This window comes from Rhinatrema bivittatum, chromosome 4 (genome assembly GCF_901001135.1).
Source record: "Rhinatrema bivittatum chromosome 4, aRhiBiv1.1, whole genome shotgun sequence".
NCBI classification, from domain to species: Eukaryota; Metazoa; Chordata; class Amphibia; order Gymnophiona; family Rhinatrematidae; genus Rhinatrema; species Rhinatrema bivittatum.
Window position 1 is genome coordinate 27,524,574 of NC_042618.1, and position 27,488 is coordinate 27,552,061.

Below are 27,488 nucleotides of genomic sequence, written 5' to 3' on the forward strand. Positions count from 1 at the left end.
CCACAAGCAGCCAGGGAGGAAAGACAAAGTAGGATCTCCCGAGGCCAAGGCAGTACCAGCTCATTGATGCCCTCGGGCCCGTGCTCTCTTCTCTGGCTGAAAAACTGAAACGCCTTGGCATTCAGATAAGTTGCCATTAAAGTCCACGTGAAGGGAGCCCCACCTCTCGCAAATTAGCTGCATTGCGGATTCCAACAACCCCGACTTCCCGGATATAACACTGTGCGACAAGTAATCTGCTTAAAAGTTTTCGACCCCGGTGATGTGTGATGCTGCTATTCGCTCCAGGTGTTGTTCCTCCTAAAAGAATCAACTTTTGAGATTCCTGGGCCACTGCTCAACTCTTGGTTCCACCCTGCCGATTGATATAAGCCACCGTCGTCGCATTGTCTGAGAGAACCCTCACTAAACGACCTCTCAGTAATGGCAGAAATTTCTGTAAGGCTAAGCGGACCATTCTGGTCTTTAACAGATTGATAGACCAAGCAGCAGACTCTCTCACGGGCCAGCAACCCTGAGCTGACTATTGCTGACAAACTGTTCCCTAGCCAGAAAGACTGGCATCAGTAGTAAGCACTACCCAATCCGGAACTTTGAGGTCTATCCCCCGAGGGAGACTGGGGCCTAGAAGCCACCAGGACAGACTCTTCCGAGCAACTCCCTCGAGCAGCTAAGGAAGATGAAATTCCTCCGAGACCAGGTTCCATTGTGCAAAAACAGCCCTCTTGCAAGGGTCGAAGCCATAGAACTCAGAACCTGTAAATATTCCCAGACCTTGGGCATCGTCAACCCTAACAAGTGCCGAATCTGCCCTTGCAGCTTCTGAACATGCTCGTCCGAAAGGAACAGCTTGTCTGACCGTATGTTGAATCGAGCTCCCAGGTAACTCCAGGGACAGCGACGATTGCAGGTGACTCTTTGCCAAATTTACCACCCAGCCAAGCGACTCAAGAATACTGATAACCTTCTGAACCAACTGGCGACAAAGAGCCTCCAACTTCGCCCTGATAAGCCAGTTGTCCAGATAAGGATGCACCAGAATCCCTTTGTTGCGTCCGTCAGTTGCAGACGGCTGCGACCGCTCTGCCTCATCTCTTTTCTACCCTTTTCCTCCTTCCTGGGAAGGATGGCTGCCTCCAGTGCTGATTGCCGAAACCCTCAGTGTCTCCGACACAGTATGGGCATCCCCGTCCAACATGCTTCTTCCTGAGGCCTCCTCAGCGCGTGCGCATGCCACCTACACTTTTGAATACGTCATGGCGGGAACCTTGGGGGCGTCCCCACCGCATGACTTCAGTACCTCCGAGTATTTAAATCTCCGCTCCGCTATAGCCCAGCGAGTTAACAAGGACTTCGGTTTTGCTACTCTGACCGCTTCTAAGCTGCTTGCTTGGATTCCTCTCTCCCCTCCGGGGTGACTCACTCCTACGGAAGCTCTGTGTACCCGCTCCTCGGGGACCTCTCGCTTCTATCAGCCCTTCGGGGTTCAACTACCTAACCTGGGACACCCGCTCCTCGGGGGTCCTATCTATTTTCTTCCAGGATCCTTCGGCGCTCTTAGGTACTCGCTCCTCGAGGGCCTATCCTGCTCAGGGTATCCTGCACCTCAGACTTCGGGTCCCTCTCTCCATTCTTCTACCAAGGAAGTTACCAGCACTGCCACTTTGTGAGTATCGCTACGCTCCAGCTCTCCTTAATCCACCCAGGTTCGGCTTATCCCGCGCTGCGGAACACCACCCAACCTTGCTACATCCGGGTGCTGCCACCACCACCACAATCACCTTGGTAAAGGTGCATGGTGCCATGGCCAACCCGAAAGGAAGGGCCTGAAACTGACCCAGAATTATGACACTCAGAAAACGCTGCGAGTCTGGATGAATGGGAATGTGTAGATATGCTTCCGTTAGATCCAGAGATGCCAGAAACTCTCCCTAGCGAACTCCCACTATCACTGACCTTAAGGTTTCCATCCAGAAACGCAGCACCTTGAGTGCCACGTTTACCTTTTTTAAATTGAGAATCATCCAGAAAGTGCCTTCTTTCTTTCTGACTACAAAGTAAATAGAATATCTTCGCATGCTGGGGAAGATGGGAATCACCATCCCCAGCCGTCACAGACAGTCCAGTGTCTCCCGAACCACCACCTGTTAGTCTAAGGAACCGCAAGGGGAAACTAACAAGTCGTGAACGGGACGAGCAAATTATAAACGTAACTGTCCTTTACCACACTGAGAACCCACTGGTCCTAAGTAATCTTGGTCCACTCCTCGTAAAACCGCACCAGGAGACCTCCTAACATAAAAACATGCCATACTGGGTCAGACCAAGGGTCCATCAAACCCAGCATCCCATTTCCAACAGTGGCCAATCCAGGCCACAAGAACCTGGCAAGTACCCAAAAACTAAGTCTGTTCCATGTTACTGTTGCTAGTAATAACAGTGGTTATTTTCTAAGTCAACTTAATTAATAGCAGGTAATGGACTCCTATAATAGGAACGACAGAGTGGACCAGCTTCACATCATTGCGAGCTTTAACTCCAGATGCACCACCCCTGGTGGTGCCCTGGAACGGTCTTCGGGCACCCTGAAAGGACTGACCCCAGGACTGTCCCCAAAGAGAAAACTGCCTTTGCGAACCTGGCACTGCTCTTGCTGGACGAGTCCTCCTATCGACCCAAAAACGAGAACGCACCTAGAAAAATCTCTTGCCCTTAGGCTTATCCTCCGGTAACCTGAGGACTTTATTGTCCTCCCAGAGACTGCATCAAGTGCTCGAGGTCCTCACCAACAAGAGCCGACCCTTAAAAGGCAGTGAGCCTAACTACGACTTGGAGGAAATATCTGCCAACCAATTACGCAGCCAGAGCAATCTCCTGGTGGAAACTGCTGATCCCATAATCCGAGACGAAGTATGAACCAAATCATACAGAGCATCTGCACCATAAGCGACCATCACCTCAACACTTTTGGCCATGACCGCCTCCTCGCCAGACTTCGGCAGGCTTTTTTGCATCTGTTGCACCCAGCGCAGACAAGCACGCTGCATAAAGCTAGTACAAATAGCAGCACGCAAACCTAGAACCAAGACCTCGAAAATCCTCTTGAGGAGTATTTACAATTTACTATCCTGTACGTCTTTCAAAGCCGTAGACCCTTCCAACGGATAATCATCTTTTTTGTAACCGCTAAAACCACAGCATCGACTTTAGGCAGGGCAAAAAGCTCCAACATCTGTTCAGGCAATGGATAAAGCTTCGCCATGGCCCTTCCCACCGTTAAACTAGAATCAGAAGCTCCCCACTCTGTTTCCATCAGCTTCATAACCGACTTGTGATATGGGAAGGCTGTCGGGGGACCCCGAATAGCATCCAGGACCAGATCTGCCCTCTCCAAAACAGAGTCCTCCTCGGGCATTTTAACCCCAAATACCTGAAAAGCTTGAAGAAGTAAGGCACCTAGCTCCTTCTTCCTAAAAAGACGGACTACCTTCGGGTCATCCCCCTGGGGACCAGGATTCTCTCAGGATCATCCCCTTGACCCACACCTTCTGCCACTGAATCTACCGATAAATCCTGGCCAGGTGAATCCCCTGCCCTCACTGGAGCTACATCAGAATCCTTTGACTAATCCCACCTGGTCTGATCCCGAAGGAGGACCCAACAATCTCTGGACAGGGGAAACATGTCTTGTAAAGAACTATTCTGCCTTGGCCCCACAGAATAGCTCCCTGGTGGCTGAGACCTAATATGTATACCAGCATAAAAGCCTCATGCAGCAGTATAAAAAGTCTGCTGAGGACATGATGTCCAGCCCCCATAGGATAGGAGCTAGGGACTGGCAGCATGGGGGGGGGGGGGAACATCCCTCTCCCCCCCCGATGGTGCGGGAACGGCCAAAAGTGAATCCAAAATGGCCACCATCCCTACGCTGAGCAGGAAGGGATCAGCACCCCAGCCTGAACCTCGGAATTGTGCAAAGGCGGGAGCGGTGGACCTCTGACACTTTTTTGTGCTTTCCGGGCCATTGGATGATCCCTTTCTGCCCTCTGAGCATCCGGCGCACAACCCGAGCTGGTTGAGACGCAACTGTGCCAAGCCGCACGCACGGCATACTGACTTGCAGCCCATTGCAGTCGGGGAAAAAGTTGTCTGACAGCAGAGAAAAAAGAACTACCTCAGCACTAAAACAACCCCACAAACAAAAATAAACACACCAGCCGCCAAAGCAATGAGGAGGAAGCTGCCTACACAGCAGAACTGCGCTACTGCCTTAAGTACTTTTTTCTTTTTAACTTTATTCAACTCCACAAATTAATAATATAATAATAATAACAAATATTAATCTCGGCACAAACACCTCAACTCCGACAAACGTTACTTTTTGAACTATCATTAACAAACACACAAGTAGTGTGACTATTTACAGGTCCCAAATGCAGGAGTCTGCTGCTGTTACAGGACAGGCAAGAGGAAAGATGCTGAAAATAACGGGGAGGGGGGAAAATGGAACAGGGGTACAAAGTCGCTTTAAGCAGAATGGAACACACACCATTGTAGCTAATGTTGCCATTAATTTGACAACCTGGTTTGAGTTGCTTCGGATTACACTCAGTGCTATTCTTTATTCACTATATCAACAATGATAAATTTAAGAATGTAAAGTTTGATTATAATACAGACAAAAACAATTGTCTAGGAAGATAAGACATAAAAATAGATTATACAGAGTAAAAGGACTGTTCCCTAAAAGCCAGAGTCATAACTAGGCATTTTAGTGCCCAGGGCAGGCAAGCGTATTTGTGCCTTCTGCCCCCACCCTGATCCTCGCTCATGTCCCACTCCCTCCGCTCAAATTCCCATTTCTCTTTTCCTAACCTGTCCCCCACCAATCCAAAATGGTACAAGAATAACACTCTTCCAGGCTTTTCATCCATTTGCATTTCAGTCATGTTTCTGCCTCCAAGGGGCTTTGCACCCTGGGCATCTTCCCCTCTTGCCCACGCCTAGTTACAGCCCTGCTTAAAGGTCTCTATCCTTAAATAATCAATTCTGTACCACAGTAGCACTGAGAGGGGATCCTGCTGGAGTGTTGGTGTATGTACTTGTTAAAGACAGATCCAAGTCCACAGTGGGAGGGTCTCCGAGGGGAGGAAGACATGACAGACTGTGAGACATGTCCATATCTGCCATTGAAAAGAAAACCTCTTCCTCTGCAGACAAAAAAGGAAACATAATTCAATTCATTTCTGTCCAAAAGCAAGTAAGATCATGTCAATGAAAGAAGAAAAACATATAAGGTGAAATTTAAACTTACCTGTTAATTTCCTTTCTTTTAGTCTTGTCAGACCAGTCTAGTCAAGTGGGTTATGTACCCCCTGCCAGCAGATGGAGACAGAGAATAAAAAGCTCAAAGACGACTTCTCGCCCTCTATAGGTGTTGGGGATGTGCAATCATTGGTCATTTGTTTCATTCATTTCACAGTACACGTGTACATTTCCCACTGTACAAGCACAGACACTTACATGCATAAAGGAGATACAGGCATACTGTAAAACGAATTAAATGAAAGACCAACAAATGCACATCCCTAACAGGGGTCTAGTGCTGCCTTCAGCTCTTCAGTATCTTATGTCAAAGCTAAGACAACCAAATGCAATTGTTTGTTTTGGTTTCCAAATCACCACCAAAACCAAAACCTGCTGCTGCTAAGAAACTGCACTCCATGGTCGTTAACCCAGGAATTAGATAATCATATACCAAGGTCTTGATTAGGCTAACTACTTTTATGGTGAACAATGCACTTGCAGCTAGTTTTCTGAACCTGTCAAACTGAGAACCCTTGATTGTTGCAGCTTCCTTGGGTGGGTTCTGGATTGGTATGGCAGGACTAAAGGAAAGGTAGTTAACAGGTCCATGCCAGACCAAGCCAGACAAGTGGGACATACCAAAGCTCCACCTAGACTGGGCAGGTGGATGCTACAATAGCTTTCAGTTCACCTGCATCCAAGGAATAGCCTTTCCCAGCTTGCAAACCTACACTGAAGTCCTTAGAGCAGGGTTGCAACAGAGAAAAGGGCGCTAATCTGCCATTTCACTCTGCAAAGACAGGTGCTGATTCTGCCTATGAGGAGTCCTGCATGCTTATGGGATTGACAGCCCCTTGAACCTGAAAATTCTTGATGCAGCACGTCGAAGTGTTTCTAGATTTCCTCAATTTATTCACATCAGCTACTGGTATTTCACCGATTGCCCCCATCCAGGCTGCCTTCTCCTGAGCTACAGGCCAGGTTTTCTGAATAGATGATTGGTTTTGGCCCTCACCCCTAGACTTGAACGCATTGGTTCTACACTAGGACTCCTGCCTACTTCAGCTGACCTGAATCATAATCCCCGCCTAACCTATAAAGCTCATGCTAAAGGTGTGAAATCATCATAAAGGAGACTGCAAATCCAGTCCCTGCAGCAGACAGCTAGGAAACGTCATCTGTTCAAGTTTCTTCTCACCTCCCAAGAGGCAGAGAAAGTAGCCTTGTGGCACTGGACTACTGGATATTACCCTGAGAGGAGTGTAAATTGAGTGAGACACATAAGTTTGCACTCGGTGTACTACTTTCAGGATCTTTGCCCTGGAGCCTAGGACCTGCAGAATGTGCATGCTCACTGAAATGGAGGGGTCTGGGAACTGGGAGTAAGGTCTTCATCCCTTGAAGTTCAAGGCCATAAGACCAATTTCTTCTTTGGATATGAGAGGGTTTCCCTATACTCCAGAGACTGGGAAAGCCATAAGAACATAATATATGCCATACTGGGTCAGACCAAGGGTCCATCAAGCCCAGCATCCTGTTTCCAACAGTGGCCAATCCAGGACACAAGAACCTGGCAAGTACCTAAAACCTAAGTCTAACCCATGCTACTGATGCCAGTAATAGCAGTGGCTATTTTCTAAGTCAACAATTAATAGCAGGTAATGGACTTCTCCTCCTAGAACTTATCCAAACCTTTTTAAAACCCAACTACATTAACTGCACTAATCACATCCCTAGCAACAAATTCCAGAGTTTAATTGTGCACTGAGTGAAAAAGAACTTTCTCCGATTAGTTTTAAATGTGCCACACGCTAACTTCATGGAGTGCCCCATAGTCCTTCTATTATCCGAAAGAGTAAATAACCGATTCACATCTACCCATTCTAGATCTCTTATGATTTTAAACACCTCTAACATATCCCCCCTCAGCCGTCTCTTCTCCAAGCTGAAAAGTCCTAACCTCTTTAGTCTTTCCTCATAGGGGAGCTGTTCCATCCCCTTTATCATTTTGGTCGCCCTTCTCTGTACCTTCTCCATTGCAACTATATCTTTTTTTGAGATGCAGCGACCAGAATTGTACACAGTATTCAAGGTGCAGTCTCACCATGGAGCGATATAGAGGCATTATGACATTTTCCGTTTTATTGACCATTCCCTTTCTAATAATTCCCAACATTCTGTTTGCTTTTTTGACTGCTGCTGCACTGAACCGACGATTTCAATGTGTTATCCACTATGATGCCTAGATCTCTTTCCTGGGTGGTAGCTCCTAATATGGAACCTAACTATAGCATGGGTTATTTTTCCCTTTATGCATCACCTTGCCCTTATCCACATTAAATTTAATCTGCCATTTGGATGCCCAATTTTCCAGTCTCACAAGGTCTTCCTGCAATTTATCACAATCCGCTTGTGATTTAACTATTCTGAATAATTTTATACCATCTGCAAATTTGATTACCTCACTCGTCGTATTCCTTTCCAGATCATTTATATATATATTGAAAAGCACTGGTCCCAGTACAGATCCCTGTGGCACTTCACTACCCAATCTCCACTGAGAAAATTGTCCATTTAATCCTACTCTTATGTTTCCTGTCTTTTAACCAGTTTGTAATCCACGAAAGGACATCGCCACCTATCCCATGACTTTTTAGATTTCTTAGAAGCCTCTCATGAAGGACTTTGTCGAACACCTTCTGAAAATCCAAATACACCACATCTACCAGTTCACCTTTGATCACGTTTATTCACCCCTTCATAAAAATGTAGGAGATTTGTGAGGCAAGACTTCCCTTGGGTAAATCCATGTTGGCTGTATCTCATTAAACCATGTCTTTCTATATGTTCTATGATTTTATTCTTTAACAGTTTCCACAATTTTTCTTGGCACTGGTCTATAGTTTCCCAGGTTTCCCCTGGAGCCCTTTTTAAATATTGGGGTTACATGGGCCACTCTCCAGTCTTCAGGTACAATGGACGACTAATTACTGCTCAAGATAGTTATACCTAGAGGTTTGACACTTGCATAAACCTGGCTGTTCCCAAATGGCTTTTCTGCTCTGATTCAACCTGAGTAGTCAAACATCTGACTATAGGAGGAATCAGAGTCCCTCCCTGCATAGGAAAAGTTCTTGGAGGAGAAGTCCATTAACTGCTATTAATTAAGTTGACTTAGATAATAACCACCGCTATTACTAGCAACAGTAACATGGAATAGACTTAGTTTTTGGGTACTTGCCAGGTTCTTTTGGCCTGGATTGGTCACTGTTGGAAACAGGATGCTGGGCTTGATGGACCCTTGGTCTGACCCAGTAAGGCATGTTCTTATGTTCTTTACTATGCCTTAATCAACAGGTGCCCGTGGTCATGGTTAGCTTTCAGTAATGGATCCAGGATAACCCCTACAGTAGATAAGAGGGAATGCCTTTGTATATCCATCCTGAGAACCCACTAAGAAGAGGATGGCCATTTTGCATGGGGAAGAATAGGAGAAACCACTATCCTTTCTGGGAGACCTGAAATAAATATTACTATATCCCTGACTTCTTTTGGCCTCAAAACACATGGCTGACTGTACCAGTCTAATATCCTCAACCCTAACGCCTACACAGAGGGGAACAAGGAAGTCCTCTTGAGTGGTGTCCAACCACTCAGAGCAGAAGGCTCCAAGAATCGATGTGAGGGAAACGCCAAGAACACAGCAGCCAAACCCTTTGTCCTGAAGGAGAGAGAGATTGCCTGAGCAGATTGCTTATAGTCTCTGAAACAGCCCCAACCAGGACTGGTATTGAAGAGCTAGAAGGAAAGAGGGTCTTCCAATAAGCACCCTTAGCCAACCTCTGAACTTTGGTCCCTAAACTTCCAGGACCACTCCAAAGGACAGTTAATCTCTTAGAGAGCCTAAAACTGTAGAAAAGGTCAATATAGCAGTGGCCATCAATCTGTTGGGGAGCTCCAGAGAAGCACAAGTGTAAACACTGTGGCCCCATCTTGAACTGTGCCAGGCCACATAAGGGATCTGACTGAAGGAGCTCCTAGCATCACTTATCTCCACCGTGCAAGATTTACCAGCTGTAAATCCATCCAAGAGTTGCAGGCTTGTGAACTCCCCCCTCAGCACACTGTTACCTGTGGGGAAGGTGATCATGGCTGCCTCTGACAGATGCTGGACCCAATGCAGGACTGAGTCACAAAATCATTACACTTAGCTGCCTGGGAGAGAGACTACAGAAAAAAGAAAGATTGTTTATGTAGTCTCAATCTTTCTATCATGGGGAACCTTGAATGTTGTGATTCTAGCCACAGACTGTGATCTTAAAAGATGAAGACAACCCCCCCAGGGGATCTAACACCATATCCTTTCTCTTCCCTGAGAGGGAAACATAAATCCCTCATAGTCTTGTACAACTTAAGGCTGGATCCAAGTGTCTCAAACTGAGGAGATCCCATTTCCAAACGGTCAGAAGGAGCGGAGGGGGTCTAACAGCACCCAGGATAAAGGGATCCCTCTATTATTGCCTCCCTTTGCTCATCCAAGAGCAGCAGAAGGTCATGCCCTAGCATTAAAGGTCATCAGCTTCTCTCTCCTTAACAGTCTCTCCCCACTGAGGCATTATCCTTTTCTGAGGAGGCAACTGCCCCCTGTCTGCTGGATCGGCTATCTTTCTCCTCCTTTTGCCAGCCAATTCCCAGTGGCTATCCTAGCACCCCAAATGATACAAAGACAAGCTAAAGTTCTTCTGTGCAAGATCATGGACAAGAGTTAGGAAGGGCTTGAGAAATCCAAAATTGCTGCCCAAGGTGAACCACCCTGGAAGGTTTGGGTTTTGGTTTTTTTTATACAACAGGCTACAGAAATCTACGGCCTCATAAACCTAATTTAACCTTAAAAGATACTTTGGGAATCTTTATTTCTGCAAAGGATAAGAGACATTTCTGCAGGCTGTTCCCTCCATCACTCAGCTATCAAAGCGGGCAAGAAAGAGCAGCTGCAACACATGCATGTGAGGTCACCTGCTGAAATAACAACTCAGTAGAGAACTAGAGCTGTGTAGGATCTGCTGTGTACAACAGGAAATACGTAGCCCCACAGAAAGTCTCTGTTAGACTACCAGAGGGAAGAGGGAGGTAAAGATTCTGGAATGCTTAATTTATTATTTATTTTTGGCATGAAACAGCAATAAAATATCTGCTAATTTGGCCAAAAATGGTGCCGACCAGGCTCTGTTCTATATGCACTACAGTGTTGCTGTCCATTGTAGAGGCCAGGGCTCAGTCTGGGGAACCCACCCAGGTTTGCTCTTGGCAGAGTACTGACTCACTGCAGTTTGCAGTCAACTGCCTGGTGCCTGCCCAGTCAGGCAAATGTACCTGCTGACATGCTGAGCCATCATGACTTACCTGTGGCACCGCATTTCCCACTTTTTACAGTCATAGTGGAAGTCAGCAGAGGGCGAGAGATGGGAGAGTGATCATCTCAGATCCCCTCCATAGGAGACTGAGAGGGTGTCCAGAGAAAAGGCTGTGCTGCAAGCCTTTTTTGTTTTCAGAAAATAAACTACTGCCTCCCTGTAGCTCTCCCAGAATAGAGGGAAAGTGTACAGTCAGTAACTCTTGCTGTCAGATCCACCAAGAAAACAAAGTCACCTGGGGTTCACCTAGTGCTTGACACATCAGTGGGGGGAACTCAGACCCCAAATGAGTAGGTTCCCAAGGGGGAAGGGAGAATCAGTCCCACCAGAAGCATCACCTAGAGTACCCCCAAGACATGACCTCTGCGCCACTGGGAACTTGAGCCTAAGGCATTCTCGGGTGCGGCCTACTCATAGCTGCAGCACCGTCCACACGTCTGCACTATCTGCTGGAGACAGGGAAATACTGAAAAGCTGAAGGCAGCCCCAGACCCCTACAGAGGGAGAGAAGTCACCTTGGAGTGTTTTCTTCTGCTCCATCTGCTGGCAGGGGACACATAATCCATGGGTTCAGCTTGGTCTGGCATGAGCGAAGAGGAAAGCAGGCTTGCAACAAAAAATCCTTCCCGCTGTAATATGATAAGAGGAAAAATCCACAATGCCTTCCATGCTTTACCCACCAATGACAGAAACAAATGTTGTAAAATCTTTTAAATGTCACAACAGTTTTACTGCAAGCTGTTTGTGGAACGATCCATCTGAATCCTAAGTGTTTCAGAAAATAAATCTCAAGACCCTAAAATTCAAAATTATTCTGCAGGAACTCCTGGATCTCTTCAACTGTAAATTCACAAGTCTTTCATATCACTTAAGTGAACCAGTCTGAGGCCTTCTAAATGGTTCACAAAACGGTTGTGGAAACGAAGTAAGACTGCCGGAACGGCAAACATAGCAAATTCTTACGCAATTCAAAAGGATTTTTGAGCTACAATGCTAGAATGAACGATATGAGGCACATTTTCTCTAATTCTGTTTGTTGTGTGCTGGCATATCTATAAAATAATGAAGGTCACGCCAAAAAAAAAAAAAAAAAAAAAAAAAAGCGTGTCTGCACAGAATTTTAGGACTGCGAAGCGAGCCATCTGCCGATTTTGTATCATTCTCATCACTCACCACGGCTGGAAGGGGTTCTTGCAGTGTCTGTTTCATAGAAACTCTGCTCAGATGATGCTCTTCCGGACAAAGACTCTTTCCTTAAGCAACGTTTCAGCTCCATCTGAATGCGGTACTCATCCTCCTGCTGCATGGGACGGTTCTTTCTGTCTTTATTTGACAACGCTATCCTGCTGCAGCTCTCTAAACAAGAGAACAATAAAAAAAAAAAAAAGAGATATAATACACGGTCAATCTATGATTTCCAATCGATCAGTCACCTCTCCCTTCTGCTCCTTGACTTGCAAAGAACACACCACCCGGCGCACAGACTTTCTGTCTGTCGGCAACTCTAGTCCATATTTCAAGTCTGAAAATCCAGCTCCAAGAATCTAGGAGCTAAACAGCCCCAACCGTAGGAGAGCGGAGAATATGATGTATTTATTTAAGCTGGGTTTTTAAAAAAAAAAAGGAAAAGGAAGTCTAGCAGAATTCCCACTAATGCTTTCAAACCTGAGCAGAAGCCTGGCTACAGCTGTTCCCTCTATAAACCATGACAAGAGCAGAAACTTGTAGATCTGTTTCCCCTATGGCATTCTGGGGCGATTTCTTCACATGGTAGCTTATAGGAAAGCAACTGGGCTAACTGTTACAAAATGTGCTACTCTTCCAGCAAACATTTTACCACTGCTGCTGTACTTAAGATATTCCACAAAGGACTAATGGAACTTACTTTCCAGAAATGCTTGTCAAGACCACGTTGATCTGTCCTGAAAATGTGGTCTGGCTAGGATATGAAATAAAGGGCCAACTCTAGGCTAATCAGCATCCTGATTAGCATCCTAATACAGTCCACATTAAATAAGTATGTTCCACATTATGTAGGTGCAAAAAGTATATTTTATTCATTCAAAAAAATTTTTTTTCACTAGTATTTGCAAAAATCTCATTAATATCAGCGATAGAGGTCTTAGCCCATGATTTTTTGTATAATCAGCATCCTGAGCAAAAATTGAAACTGGTACCCCCCAACTCCAGCATAGTGCTCCCTTGTTCAGTAAATGGTTCTGGCATAGCATCGCCCCATCCAGTTTGTTGTAGTGAATTTAACACACTATTCACAGGAACGGTAACTTTAAAATGAGCGCACAGGCGCCCGCATATGTACTTATGTGAGCGCAAGCGCACAAGCACTTGAATTTTAAATTACCCATGTAAGTACGCACATAGGAGTAGATTTTTTTAAAAATACGCATGCGTGCGCACACATGGACACAAAATTTTATAACGTGCGCGCTGGCGCGCACGTTATAAAATCGGCGGGCCGCGTGCACATGCGCACCGGATTTTGTAATCTGTGCGCGCTGCGGGGGGGGGGGGGTAGATTTTAGCTAGGTGCATGGCGACGCATCGGAGCTTTCCCCAGTTCCCTCCCAGTCCACTCCAATTAAGGAGCGAACTTGGAGGGAACTTCCCTACCCCCCTAAACCTAATCTACTGGTTTTATTTTTTGATAAGTTGCTGCTGCAGAAGCCACTTGCACGCGCCGGCCAACTGCCGGCACGCGTCCCCCCGACACAGTAGCAAATGACCGCTGTACCGGCGCCTCCAGCCCCACCCTTACTCGCCCTCTAGACTGCCCCTCTCTGCCCCCCCGGACCGCCCCCTTTTCAGGCCCCGGCACTTACTCGCGTACCGGCACATGTAAGGCCCGGCCACGTAAGGCCCAGCCACGTGGGTAAACCCCAGGATTTACGTGTGCCGGGGTTTTAAAATCCAGCCGATATAATTTAAAATACGCCTATCATGTGCATGCATATATGCTCCTAATTTTAAGCGATTATGCAAGGAAACTTTATTCGCGTATTGGACCTGTCGGCTTTTACATGTGCAAGTGAGCACATTTTAAAACATGCGTGCATAAAGAAAATAGCCAGTTTGACCATTTCGTCCACCAGTTTGCTCAGTCTATCTCTAGGTCAAGACCCCTCTGGTTCTTCAGCCTGCACTCCCCCCAGTTTACAAAGAACCCTCACCCAGGCAGTTTTTGGCTATAACGAGTTATTTTCAGACTTACACCTGACAAAGAGCAGAAGTAAATTAGTGCTGGTCTACGAGCAGTGCAGTCACCGGTTTTAAAATCAGGATTTACGTATATAAATATTGGCCCTGCACTACTCTAACTTCGCCCCTTTATTTGTTGCTTGAGCAAATGCATATACTCATGTAATTTGCCAGTTTCAAAATATGGGTTGCTCGTGCTCAGCCCTTATACTCGCGTATATGGACCTTTTAAATGCAAGCAACTCTTAAAATTCACCCTGAAGATGATAATTTTAAAAGGAGTTACACATGTAAATGTACCCTATCATCGTAGCAATTTTAAAAAGTGATTTATGCATGTAAAATGCTCTTACCAGTGAATTTCCTATGGACAATTCAATGGCACAAATTGTAGCAAATTTTCAAAAACCCACTTACACAAGTAAAGTTCATTTACACATGCAAAACCCAATTTTAAGCATGTTATGCTCTTTGGTGAATAGAGCATTAAAGCGCTTTAATAATGCACATGAAATGCTGTTAAAAGTTTCATGCATGCTTTAAAGTAATCCACATTATACTTAAATAAGCTACTTGGCATAAATTATTTTAGCAGTTCATGAACAGTGAAAGCGAGTCTGGATTGATCCGGGTACGTACAGGGAACGCCATTTAAATAGAACCTGCCATGTAAAGCCCTCATGCTATCTATACCACCCACCAGGAGTTAAATCCTTGGCGACTTGAGGGTCCCAGCAGGCAGTATGCAGGCTTCTCCTGCACCTGTGCCCTGCTTCTCTCCTGGCAACCACTCACCTGCCAACTGGGTTTCTGCTTGCCTCTGGGCAAGTATCTTGTACACAAGTTACTCCCAGGTCACAAGGTTCTCAGAAAGACATTCACAGACCATTAACTAAAAATACTGGGTTCCTATAACAACTCACTACCTGGTCACTACTCAGCTGCAAACACAGTGCTAATAAACTAAAAAGTTTATAACTAAAAAGGATTTACACTGAACAAAAAAAAGATTAAAAACTGCAATACAACACATAGGGGTGAAAGAAAAGGAATTTTTACAATAACATTAACTGCTATCTTAAATCAGTTTGCTCACAGTTAGATATTGAGGATTCTGAGTAATTTGAGGAAATTACTATTTACCTGATAATTTTGTTTTCCTTAGTGTAGACAGATGGACTCAAGACCAGTGGGTAATGCACCTCTGCCAGCAGAAGGAGATGGAACAAGCTGATGTCACAGTTTATATACTCCTACAGAGACATCAGCCTGCCAGTATTCTCTTCAAAAGCAATTGTGAACAGACTAGCAAAAAACCTGATTAAAAACCGTCAACCATTACTGCACTCAATCAACAGGAAACACTGAACTCAGGCAATGAATGTATGTACCCCAATCTAGGAACTTGATGAACACTTACCAGTAGTCCCCTGGAACACGTAGCCCCAGAGGAGGACCATTAACATAATCTTTCGGCAGCCAAGGGCAGGAAGCTGAGTCCATCTGTCTACACTAAGGAAAACAAAATTATCAGGTAAATAGTAATTTCTCCTTTCCTAGCATGTAGACAGATGGGTTCATGACCAGTAAGATGTACCCAAACTACTCCTATATAGGGTGGGAGACTGCCCATGGTCCAGTCAACACTGCACGTGCAAAGGCTGAATCCTCCCAGGCCTGCACACCCAGACAATAATACCTGGAAAAAGTGTGTAAGGAGGACTACATCGTAGCTCAGCAAATGTCAATGGGAGACAACAATCTAACATCCGTCCATGACACTGCCTGAGCCCTAGTAGAATGAGCCTTGACAGGTAGATTCCACTGCCTACTTCTTCTGTGGCGAGTGGCAAGGAGACACCATGAACACATCCTGAGGAACACTGTAAAATTCCAGTGCATATCCTTCTCGTATCACCTCCAGGACCCACTGATCCTATGTGATCTCTACCCACCTCTGATAAGAGAGAGACGTCCCCTTATCTCTTGTTCCCAGGGGTGGGTTGGCAAACCTTCATTGTGAGGCTCGGGACCTGAGCCCACGCCTCGCTTGAGCTCTCTGGAATGAAAGGACTGAGACCTGCCGAAAGGCCAAGTCCTCTGTAGGAATGAAACCGCTTGGAACCCCTGAGATGACCCCTCATACCAAAGGGGTGCTGCAACTGCTTCTTATCCAGCAACCAAGGAACTGGGCATTCACCCCACTTACTGGCCAGTTTCTCCAATTTGCTCCCAAACAAGTGCGAGCCTTTAAAAGGCAATATCGTAAGATTAGCTGTGGAGGTCGTGTCAGTCAACCAATTTCGCAGCCACAATTGACTGAAGCCATTCCTCTAGCCGAGGTACAGACCAAAACACAGCCTGCATCTGCTAAAAAGGCGGCAGCGGATTACATAACTGCTCTGGAATTCACTCCAGAATCAACAACCTCCTGAGAGAGAAGCAGACTAGAGCAGCCACCAGGGCACAACAGGAAGCTATCTGCAGTACCATTGCCACTGCTTCAAATGCTTGCTTAAGGATGGCCTCAATCCTCCTATCATGCACATCCTTCAAGGGGATAGTCGTCCGCTTAGAGACGGCACAGACAAGCACATCCACTTTTGGAAAACACAGACGCTCTCTAACCACTGGATCCAGAGGGTACAGGCCTTCCAATGTCTGACCCCCTTTGAAATTTGCCTCCAGAGCATCCCACTCAACATCAATCAATTCTTGAATGGCTTCTATAACTGGGAAAAAACAAGAGGTTTTACGCAAGGAAACCAAAATGGGATTTTTCTTTGGTTTGGGCACTTCCAGCATCTTCAAAGTCTGGGAAATCAGGGCCAGCAGTTCATCTGTATGAAAGAACCGCAACATAGTCCTGTACGGTTTCAGTCCCAGAGGAATTTCCCCATCTTCCAGAAAGTCAGGATCTGCCTCATCATCAGTGCCATCCGGATTCCTGTCGGGAATACCCGTAACTAACAGAGCTGTGCTTCAGCGCTTAAACATAGAACCGGAAGAGGGAGGGGCCACTGCCTGAGGATCTGACCTGACAGGATTGGGCGGGGTTGAGGACGGTGCCTGAAGAAAAGATTGCAATCCTAGAAAAAGTTCTACCCAAGAAAAGGTAGAAGGATCCACGCCAAAACCAGAAGGCACTTGTGCGGGGTGCACTGAGCTGCCATCCCCTGCTGAGGAACCGGTCAAGGGAGTTCCAAGGTCAGGAGTTCCTCCGGGCAAGTCCTTAACCAGGCCATCATCAATCTGGGAAGAACCAGGCTTAGCAAAATCAGAGGAAGATAATTCTCCCTGAGTCTCTAAGTAGCGCTGACACATGTTAGAGGGCACTCCAAGCTGAATATGACAGACAATGCTGAGAGAAAGGCGCTTAGGTTTCTTGGTCACTGGCACCATTAGTTTGTCAGTACGCTTAAAAGGCTACTGAAGATGTGTGTCCAGGCGATTCATACAGAAAAAAAATTTAAGCCCACAAAATTTATGTGAACAAAAGTTAGGTGCCCCAAGTCTATGCACCGTAAAACTAAGCCAAACCTGGGCACACAACCGATACGTTTTAGAATGTATGCACAGATAGCGCGCCGAAAAGAAACTGGGAGCACAATTCAGATGCACAGCTGGATGCATTGCACACACCAATGGTCCTGTAGAGAGCAGCCGAACACGCATAAAAGCACGCAATAATGCCGCTGCAGCTTACCAAGCAGTGCACAGGAAAAAGTCTAACAGCGGGGCCTTGCCCACCCGAGCTGCTCAACCTGCCAGGCTGCCCAGTGCCCTTAAACCCAACAGAAGCGGGAATGAATGTCGGAACAGTGGGCCGAGCACAGAGATCAGAGGAAATCCTACACAATTCCTCTGCTCTGTCTTTCTTTTTTTTTTTTTAAATTTACGCAAACCCAGCCCTTCCTGGCTGAGTACAGAGAAGGTCTCCGGCTGTGGGGAGAAAGGGCATCTGCCGTCACCGCTGTGCTAGGCGTCCTGCACCTGCTGCCTTTAAGCTGTATTATCAGCTAAGTCCATGCTGGCTGAAAAACCAGCTACTGGACACATCTGAGGGACCCCGGAAATCACCTCAGGAATTCTCAACTGGAGAGGGACCATTTGGTATGACCGCAGGAAAGAGGGGCTTTTTTCTTTTCTTTATAAAATTCTTCTTCTAAAATCTGAAGTAATCCCCAGTAGGGAGATGCATGTCACCATCTGCTGGAGACGGAGAATACTGGCAAGCTGATGTCACAGTAGGAGTATATATACTGTGACGTCAGCTTGCTATGTCTCCATCTGCTGGCAGAGGTGCAAAACCCACTGGTCCTGAGTCCATCTGTATACCTGCTAGGAAATTTGCTGTTGGCACAAAGCTATAAATCCCAGCTGAAAGGATTCTCAAACTGCCTCCTCTCACAGCATGATGTCAGTAACTTGCTCTGGCTCATGGATTAACCCCATCACTCTGTCTCCTTTCTGAGCTTGATATCTGCAGCTCACTCTGGTTCAAGATTAACCCTGTTGTCTCCAGCTACTAGTGCTGTAGAACACAGTACTGTTAGGCTATCATCTGCTCTCCAACTTAAAATCATCAGGGAAATAAAAAGTTCTCACACTAAAAAGGAGTTTTACACGACACATGAATATTAAAACTCCCGTTTCACCACAGATTCTTTTATCTGAATGTGACATCTATGGAACAGCAGGATTTGTATGACAAAATTCAGACTTCACAAAAATAAAAAACGAATAAAAAAAACCATTGCCCTAAGCTAACGCCACTGGTCTTATTGAAATGCAATCTCCACTATCTCTTGGTGTTCACATCTGCTGATTTTAAAACTCAATTTCCAAGCTCTGAGAACAGCCTCATGACCCTTTTCTATGCCTTTGCTCTACAGTCAGTTCCTTGATAGGGTCCAGCAGGACATTAGAAGGCTGAAAGAAGTGCAGGAGAGGTAAAAACCTCTCTCAACATACAAAAAAAAAAAAAAAACTTTTAGGAAAAAAGTTATAACTTGTAAGGATGTAGAAAGTGGCAAAGAGGGAAATATGTCAACTTCTACAATTTTTTTATGCACAAGGTTATAATATAGCTTTAAACAGAAATCCAAAATTTACTGCACAGCTCTCTGTTGACATTAGACCAGTGGTTTTCAACCCAGTCAGCCAGTCTTGTTTTCAAGATGTCCACAATAAATATGCATGCAATACATTTTCATATAAATGAGACAGTGCATGCAAATATACCTCATTCTTATTCATTGATGATATCCTGAAAACCAGACTGGCTGGGTCGTCCCCAAGTACTGGGTTGAGAACTCTTGCTTTAGGTGGTTAAATGCAAAAAGGAAAACTACACATTTCTAACAAGACAGTTGCACAGGTGTCACATGCATCTTCGCATAGCACATTCACTATTATCTCAGAGGTCAATATTTAAAGAGCTTGTCCAGGTAACTTTTGGAGTTACCTGGACAAAACCCAAAACCTAAGTATTTCCTCCCCATCTAAGTTTTGCCCAGGCAACTCGTTACTTGCACAAACTTTACCAAGGTATAAAGAGTGGATATTTGGGGATTTCCCAGAGTGCAGTTTCACTTTGTCTAGGTAACACTGAAATTCAGCACTAAATGCACAAAGTTAGCCAGCTTAGGCCTGGATTTTCTAAGACCTTAGAGAATCCAGCGGTAACGGGGGCGAAGCGGGGGGCGGTCCTGTGAAAGCCAGCAGCAATCGCACCACCGCGGTGTTATCGCTGCCGGCTTTCGCACCCAATAGCGCCACCGTGAAAGGTGGTGCTATTGGGCGCGCTACTGGCAGCCACAACATGGCCTACCGCCAGCAAAGTCATCGCGGAGTCTGCCCCCACGTTGCCCCGGCTCCTCCTCTTCCGGTGTGGACTCGGCCCCGACTCCACCCCTAGTAAGCTATCGCGTGTGATCCCGTTAGAAAATGACCCCCTTAGTTTGGTTGAAAAAAATACTTGCCCTAAAAAGTTACTGGGATAACTTTATCCAGATATATTTACCTGAACACTTATCCAGGTATAAATTTATATGGAAAAAGTTCCTGCTCGCCAGATTATTCAATATTGACCTCTGATAGTCTATATTCAGCTTTTTTCAGACACTGAAGATAAATTACTTGCCTGGTCCAGCAATAGCTGCTAACATGTCCAATAGCAGATGTACCTGCCGAGGTGACAGGAAAAGGTGAAAAGAATCTATGTGTCCATCCACATTGAGCTAAAACAAAAAAGGGAATAGACAGCCTTTATAAAGAATTTGAATTAAAATAATTTTATCTGCTAAATTCATCCATAATCACATACAGAACAGTAACTAAATTCCCTCTAGACCTCAAACTGATGAAGTAAGCTCAGAATAGTGCATTCCAATAAACAGACACGCTCAAGCTCCATTCTGCAATAAAAACTGCTGGTCTGTAAATACCTTCCAAAAGGAGACAATCATAGGTCAATAAAGAGAGGAAAGGTACTTGGTGGCACTGTTAAATTTATGTGTGTTTGGTTACCCCATGGGGTTAGATTGGTCCAGGCATCACAAAGACAGTGCTTGGAGGCCTTAGGAGGCAGTTTGCTTAACATTAGCATGCTAAAAAGCAACACTGATGGGTTAATAATACAGGAAGAGAAAGAAGCAACAGAATTTGCAGAAGAGAAAAAAAGTATTTAAGGAGCTGGATGAGCAAACAAGGAAAACCAAGTGGCAAAATGCACAAATACACTGGGAAATACAAAACGTTACTTCAGTAGCCCAATGTAGATCTAAGTCTGACACAGAAATGGTTAAAGAGAGGAGAATGTAAACCTAAAGAGGAGAGAGTGATAAATACAGCTCTGGACTGTGCGTAAATAGGTTAATTAACAAAAAGGGTAGTCAGTGGGGTTTTAAGGGTCGGGGTTAATAGAGTAAAAGGGAGGCAGGTCAGGTAGGGGTTTAGGAAGTCCTCTCTTTTACTGGGGCGAACTGAGAGGGAACTGGGAAATAGGCCTAATGCATCACCAAGCGCGTCCTTGAGACAACATTCACACGCATATGCACGCGTTGATATAAAATCAGGCGTGCATGTACACGCGGAGAGCTGATTTTTTTTTTTAATATGCGCACATAAACGCACATAAACGCACATAAACGCACATAAACGCGCGCATGTTATAAAAACGGTGTGTCCATGTATGTGCGCTGGCAAATGCGCGCCACTTTGAAAGTTTCCACTTTTATGAACTCTATAATATCACTGAACCAGAGAAACACTGTGATCTCAACCCTGACAGACATGCAGAAGTTGAACAAGATGTGATCGCCTGGGACATTCCCATTCCAACCAATAAAAAGCTTGATGCTAGAAAACTGGAGAAAAGTACAAGATCAGCATTGCTAATAGAAGTGTCAGTACCAAGCAACTATTCTGAACCACATATGGAGAGACAGAAGCTCATCACGTACCAAGAGATACAATCAGAGCCCAAGAAAAATTGTGGCAGAAAGATACAGAAATAGTCTGAATCGTATTAGGTGCAACCGGCTTTATTAAAAACCAAAAAAAAAAACAAAAACCTTTCAAGCACGCCTCGATAAACTGCCTGTACAGATTACACCCTATGTACTTAAGAAGAAAGCTCTTTGGCACAATACAAAATATATAGAAAAGCATTAGCAGTAAATCTGAGAGACTGAGATCATACACAACGTACCCTGGCCTAGGAGTGAGGTTCATTCCGGTCATATTATTTGGAAAAAAAAAAAAAATGTGGAGACACTAACACCTAGAGTAAGCTTCCACTATTGGCTGCCAATGGAGAGGGGGAGGGAAGAAAATGAGAAACCCAGATAATTTCCCCAACCTTTTTTCTGTTGGGAAGCACCTGACAGCTGATGCTCACACGAGTGACACACTGAACACATGACCATCATGGGGCTACATTTAAACATATATTCTGCACCACAGGAATCCCACCACCCCCAATAACAGATTCATTTCCCTGAACAACTCACCATCCAAAAAAGATATTCTGATACTGGTATCATTTCAGTATCAGAAAAAAAAAAATCTCTCTACTGCCAGGCACATTGTAAAATACAAACCTGGAAAAAAGAAAATGCTCAGCACATGTATAGCAAACCTGTCATATAATAAGAGCACTAACTCCGAGGACTCAAACAGCAATAGCCCTACCAATAAAAAGGCAGTAGTGCACCACCAACGCATGTCCTAATGAGAAAACACAACAAATAAGACTGAAACAAATGCTTACATGCTAATAAAATACCTCACCTCGGTCATACACACACACAGAACAGGCTTTCACTTAAATCGGAATAAAAGATCACAAATTACAAATGTGGAGACAAAAACTGGAATAGAAAGCCCAAAAAGCCACTCTGCATGCAGTGCAAAATTGGAGAAACAGAAATATATTCTCTTCTACACTAAGCAAAGTACAGAGCAAGAAGAAATGCACATTCTCAAAACTGACATATTATGGCTCTTGCATCCTGTCACTCTCCCTCCATGCTCCCATCATTCCTCATTTCTCTCAATTATTCCATTTCAATCATCCCCTCTTTTTCACTCAACGCACAATTAAGCTCTGGAATTTGTTGCCAGAGGATGTGGTTAGTGCAGTTAGTGTAGCTGTGTTTAAAAAAGAATTGGATAAGTTCTTGGAGGAGAAGTCCATTAACTGCTATTAAATAAGTTGACTTAGAGAATAGCCACTGCCATTAGCAATGGTAACATGGAATAGACTTAGTTTTTGGGTACTTGCCAGGTACTTGTAGCCTGGATTGGCCACTGTTGGAAACAGGATGCTGGGCTTGATGGACCCTTGGTCTGACCCAGCATGGCATGTTCTTATGTTCTAATCCCTTTCCAGCATTCCTGACCCTCAAATCCTCTTCCCTGTGCTCCCTCTCTCCCCTGTTCAACTCTCCCTACCTCCTTCCTCCCCCTCCTTGCCAAATACCCTGACTCCCTGTGTCCCATCCCTTCCTGTTTAACAGCCCCCACAATCCCTCTGTCTTCCACTTCCCTGCCCAGCATCTTCAACCTTCTTTGCCCCACTCCTTAATAGAGTGAAGAGAACATCAGTAATATCACTTCCAGGCCCAGCGGAGGAAGACAAAGTTAGTGCTCCATCAGACCCAGAAGAGCAGGAGTTGGCAATGTCTCGCTTTGATCTGGGTGAATGGGGAAACAGCCTCTCACTGAGCCAGAAAGAGAAGAAGGAAGAAAGAGTAGCCTCCCATCAGGCCTGGTAAAGGAGAAGTCAAACAACCCCCATCTCGGCTGATGAGGAGAAATCAGCCCCTTCTGGCCCTATGACACACCTCCAAGGACCTTGTGACACATAGTGTGTCCCGACACACCTATTGAGAACCACTAAACTTGACAATTCTTTTGCTGCATGCATACAATACAAACTTGTCTAACCTTGGCTCCAGGAATGACTTCATTCTGCTTTAGTGTCAGTCCAAACTCCAGTCTCCCAGTCAAGCTCCCTATCTGCACCGGGCCGGATGGCGCAACTTCTGGTACATTTCTCATAAACTGCGGGTGAGGCTCATATACAATTTTTGGGTTCCAGCTGGGAGAAAGTTTTGGTTCAGTCTCCTTTAAAACACAATATTGGTAAAATATCAACATTTATCCCTCCATCTGTTATAAAATTATAAAAATGGATTTATAATTTATTTATTTAAAAATTTATAGCCCACCTACCTTCAGTTCTAGGCGGGTTACAAGTATACGGTACACAGTAAACACATCAAATATTAAAAACAAATAATTACTAAAAATATCTTAAAACCCAAATATAGACACAAAACTAAATACAAGATAAAACAAAATACTTTTTTACAGGTCTCTAAAACTCTTTAACAGTCAAGAGCAGGAATTTAACTTAGTAACTTCATATTTAAAAGTGCTTACTCAGCTGTCTCTAGCAAAAGAACATAGTTTAAAATCTCGGTAAAGAATAAAATGTCATTACTTTTCTGCATTTAACTGTCCCCTCCCTCCATGAAATAAACCATTGCTATTTATACTTCTACAACCCCACATGTTTAACAAACATGAAACCTCATTAACAGATCTGGACCAAGAGTTAACATGGAACTACACTGTTGAAAAAGAGAAAACAAAATCATGACAGGCAACCAATTTTATTAAAAATCTGCAACTTTTTTGGTTTTCTGAATTTTTTCATCAAAATGAAGATCAAAGAAGTTCATACAATCTGCAGGCAAACACTCAAGCCCTGCCTGGATGATTCATGCAGTTACGTTTCCTCAGTTAGACTAAAGCCCTTACTATAAACTCATCTAGTCAATGTGTTGCCTTTCAGGGGGTAGTTTTGTAAAATCACGCATGGTAAACGATACATCAATTTTCAAAGTGGACTTATGCACATTAAGTGCGCTTTGAAAATTATCCCACCAAATCTATCCACACAATTTACACCTGGCCTGTCTCCACAGGTGTTTTTCTATTTGTTCACAGTTGACCTGCTTCCTATTGCTAATGTGTGCCTGCGTTTATTCTGCCAACTGGTGGGTCAGCCTGCACGTTCCCAGCTTCTACTATATTCGGTGCAGCTGGCTCTAAAAGAACTTCGAACTGAAAGCAGGAGTGTCTGGGAGTATTTTGCCTGTGTTTTCGCTCATCTCTGGTCAATCTATGTGGCATCAGCAGCTAACCTGACCAACCTTGCAAAATTATTCTCATTTTACCTGTCCATATTTCTGCTGGTCACTGTTATAGGAAACCTGCTACTTTTCATTCCTGAAGTACCACAGATCAGTCCAGACAAGTGGTTTTGCATCCCTACCAGCAGATGGAGACAAAGAACCAAAGAGATTGAGGCACAGCTACTTAACCTAGAGTGCCACATGCAGTCCCTCAGTATTGTCCTGTACCCAAGCCAGATTATAGATCAACCACCCCAACTATTGTAAAAATAAAGGAAAAACCACTTACTCAAACAATAGGCAAACCCCTGAAGTCCAAGGGAGAGACAAACAACCAGGTCATCTTCTGAAGGCTCTTACTATGTACAACCAGACAGTTCTTCCCAAAAAAATGTGACTTAAGATGGACTTGCCACAATGGTCTTGAGCAAAACATTACACCAGGATGGGTCTCTGGTCTGATCTGTGGTTCTTCAGGAACGAAAATTAGCAGGTAAGAACCAATTTTCCTTTCCTGTTTTTACCCCAGATCAGTCCAGACAAGTGGGATGTACCAAACCAACCCTATATTGGGTGGGTCCGTGAAAGACCCCTATGCAATACACTCTCACCAAAGGATCACCCTTTTGGACCATGGAGTGATTATAACCTATGGCTTGTATAGCCTGAACCTTTTCTATACATAAGCAGGTGCCTCCTCAGCCTTTTTTAGGCGATTCTGCATTTGGGGAATGTAGTCAGTGAGGTTCTGCCCAGGGTTCCCTTCGTCTTCCTAAGTCTCGCAAACTATGTCCAAGATTCTTCTCAACCTCCTCCCATATAGTAACTCAAAAAAGGAAAATCCCATCGAGCTCTGTGGATTGTGAACAGAATGTAGGGTATCAAAGCAGCCCAGTTCTTGCTATCTTCATCCACAAACTTCCTCAACATTTATTTCAGGGTCTGACTGAAGCGCTCATCGAGGCCGGTCTGTGGGTGATACTCCGAGGTACACAGAGTTTTTACCTTGAGCAAGGCGCAGAGTTGTTTCATTACCTTGGACATGAACAGGGTTCTCTGATCCCATTAAGATCTCCTTGGATAGCTCAAGTCAAGAAAAAAAACCTCCATTAGGGCGGTCGCCACCGTTGAGGTCTTCATATTCCATAACGGCACTGCCTCCGGACATCTTGTGGCATAATCCATAATTATAAGGAGGTACTTATTTCCTCAAGTAGATCTCTCTAGTGGCCTCACAAGGTCCATTCTACTGTTTCAAAAGGTGTTTCAATTATGGGTATGGGGATGAGAGGTGCTGCCCGGATACCAGCAGTTTTATGAGCTGGCAGGTAGGACAGAACTGACAATACAACTGGAAGTGGTTATGTAGGCCTGGCCAATACAGCTGTGCCAATATTTCCTCCCAGGTCTTTTCCTCCCCTAGGCAACCCCCTAGAAGGTAGCTAGTTGCATGACCTGGCGATACGGTTTGGGAACCAGGAGTTGTTCTAGCAATTCCCCTTCCACACTTCCCTTATGGGTGAATTTTAAAAGCTCTATGTGCGCCCAAACTGGGAGATACTCGCATACATTGGCCCAGCACACACCGCGTGAATTTTAAGAGGTGCCCGGGTACGTGCATATCTCTCAGCATGCAAGTAAAATTTTTTTTACTAAAAGGGCTGGGGCATGGGTGTTCCAGGAAATATGAATGAAACCAGTGCGCAAGTATTTATGCGCACCAGTGCGCACCAGGGTCCCTTTCCATGTAACTTTACTTCTGCTACGGATGGCGTGTAACTCGTGAAACAAAAAAAAACTAGGATAGTCAGCAGGGTTTTAAGGGTAATAGGGTAAAAAGAAGGCAAGTTAGCTAGGGGGGTTTAGGAAGTCCTCTCCTTTAGTGGGGACAATCACACACGTTATCTACTAAAATCCCCACCACTTATGCGATCGAGGCGGCATTTGCACGCAGATGGACGCGTCAATGTAAAACTGTGCGCACATGTATGCATTTATAACCGATTTTATACCATGTGCGCACATACGTGCAAATGTTATAAAATTGCCATGTCCTTATGCACAAGTTGGCAAATGCACATACACGTGTGCCCGCGCACAGGTCTTAAAATTTACCATTTAGTGACTTGGTAAAGTAAGTCCCCTTTCATCACACAACAAAGAGGAACAGGGTCTGTAACCTGCACCTCAGGAACTACTTTCTGTCCACTCCTAGGCCCACTTAAAGGACTCATCCTCCCTCTGTGCCTGTCTGAAGCTTCCCGGGTCGCCGCCCTTTTCCCACTCAAAAGGGCCAGGGAAGACATTCTGAGTGGGTTTTTGTTCTTTCCCTGACTCTGCCCCTATCTTCTGGGCTGACTCTAAATTAGCAACATAACCATATTTTTCCTGTTGGCATTGCATCCAGGACTTAGGAGCCTTAGAGTCTTTATGATACCTATCTGGATCCTTCAAAAGAAAGAAAGGGTTATGGAAAGTCCAATTCTTCACTGTTGCGGTTGGATAAGCCCGTTGTGAACTGGTTCAAGAGGCTCTTGAAATTTAAACAGTCCCATCCTATCACCACGGAGTAGGGTAGCCAAGGAGGAAATTCCACCTCAGTTTGGTCTTGGCTGACTGGGATCTTTAGTTGTACCCGACTTGTTGGATAATGCTGTTGGTCCCTATGGATGCATCCCAGGGTTACTACTCTGTCATAGTCAATCTGGACTTGCTTCACTCTCTCTCTTCATTTGCGCGTTTTCACACTCCTAGAGTCCACTAATGTATGGGTTGAAACGCCATTCAACTCAATCGCAATCACAAAAGTAGAGACTTCTTGGCTGGGGACATCCACGAAATT

General features: G+C 44.9%; 1 protein-coding gene across 3 annotated transcripts in view; it reads right to left on the reverse strand.

The window, feature by feature from the left end:
- Positions 1–27,488, reverse strand: part of ATG2B (autophagy related 2B) — a 263,381-nt gene that overhangs the window by 178,928 nt on the left and 56,965 nt on the right. For all 3 annotated transcript variants that reach the window (XM_029597896.1, XM_029597895.1, XM_029597894.1), the window contains exons 6-9: positions 23,391–23,570; positions 20,083–20,179; positions 11,895–12,077; positions 5,056–5,210 (exon numbers count right to left, since the gene is read on the reverse strand). In XM_029597896.1, coding sequence (XP_029453756.1) covers positions 5,056–5,210; positions 11,895–12,077; positions 20,083–20,179; positions 23,391–23,570 — 615 coding nt within the window. The remainder of the gene's footprint in view (positions 1–5,055; positions 5,211–11,894; positions 12,078–20,082; positions 20,180–23,390; positions 23,571–27,488) is intronic.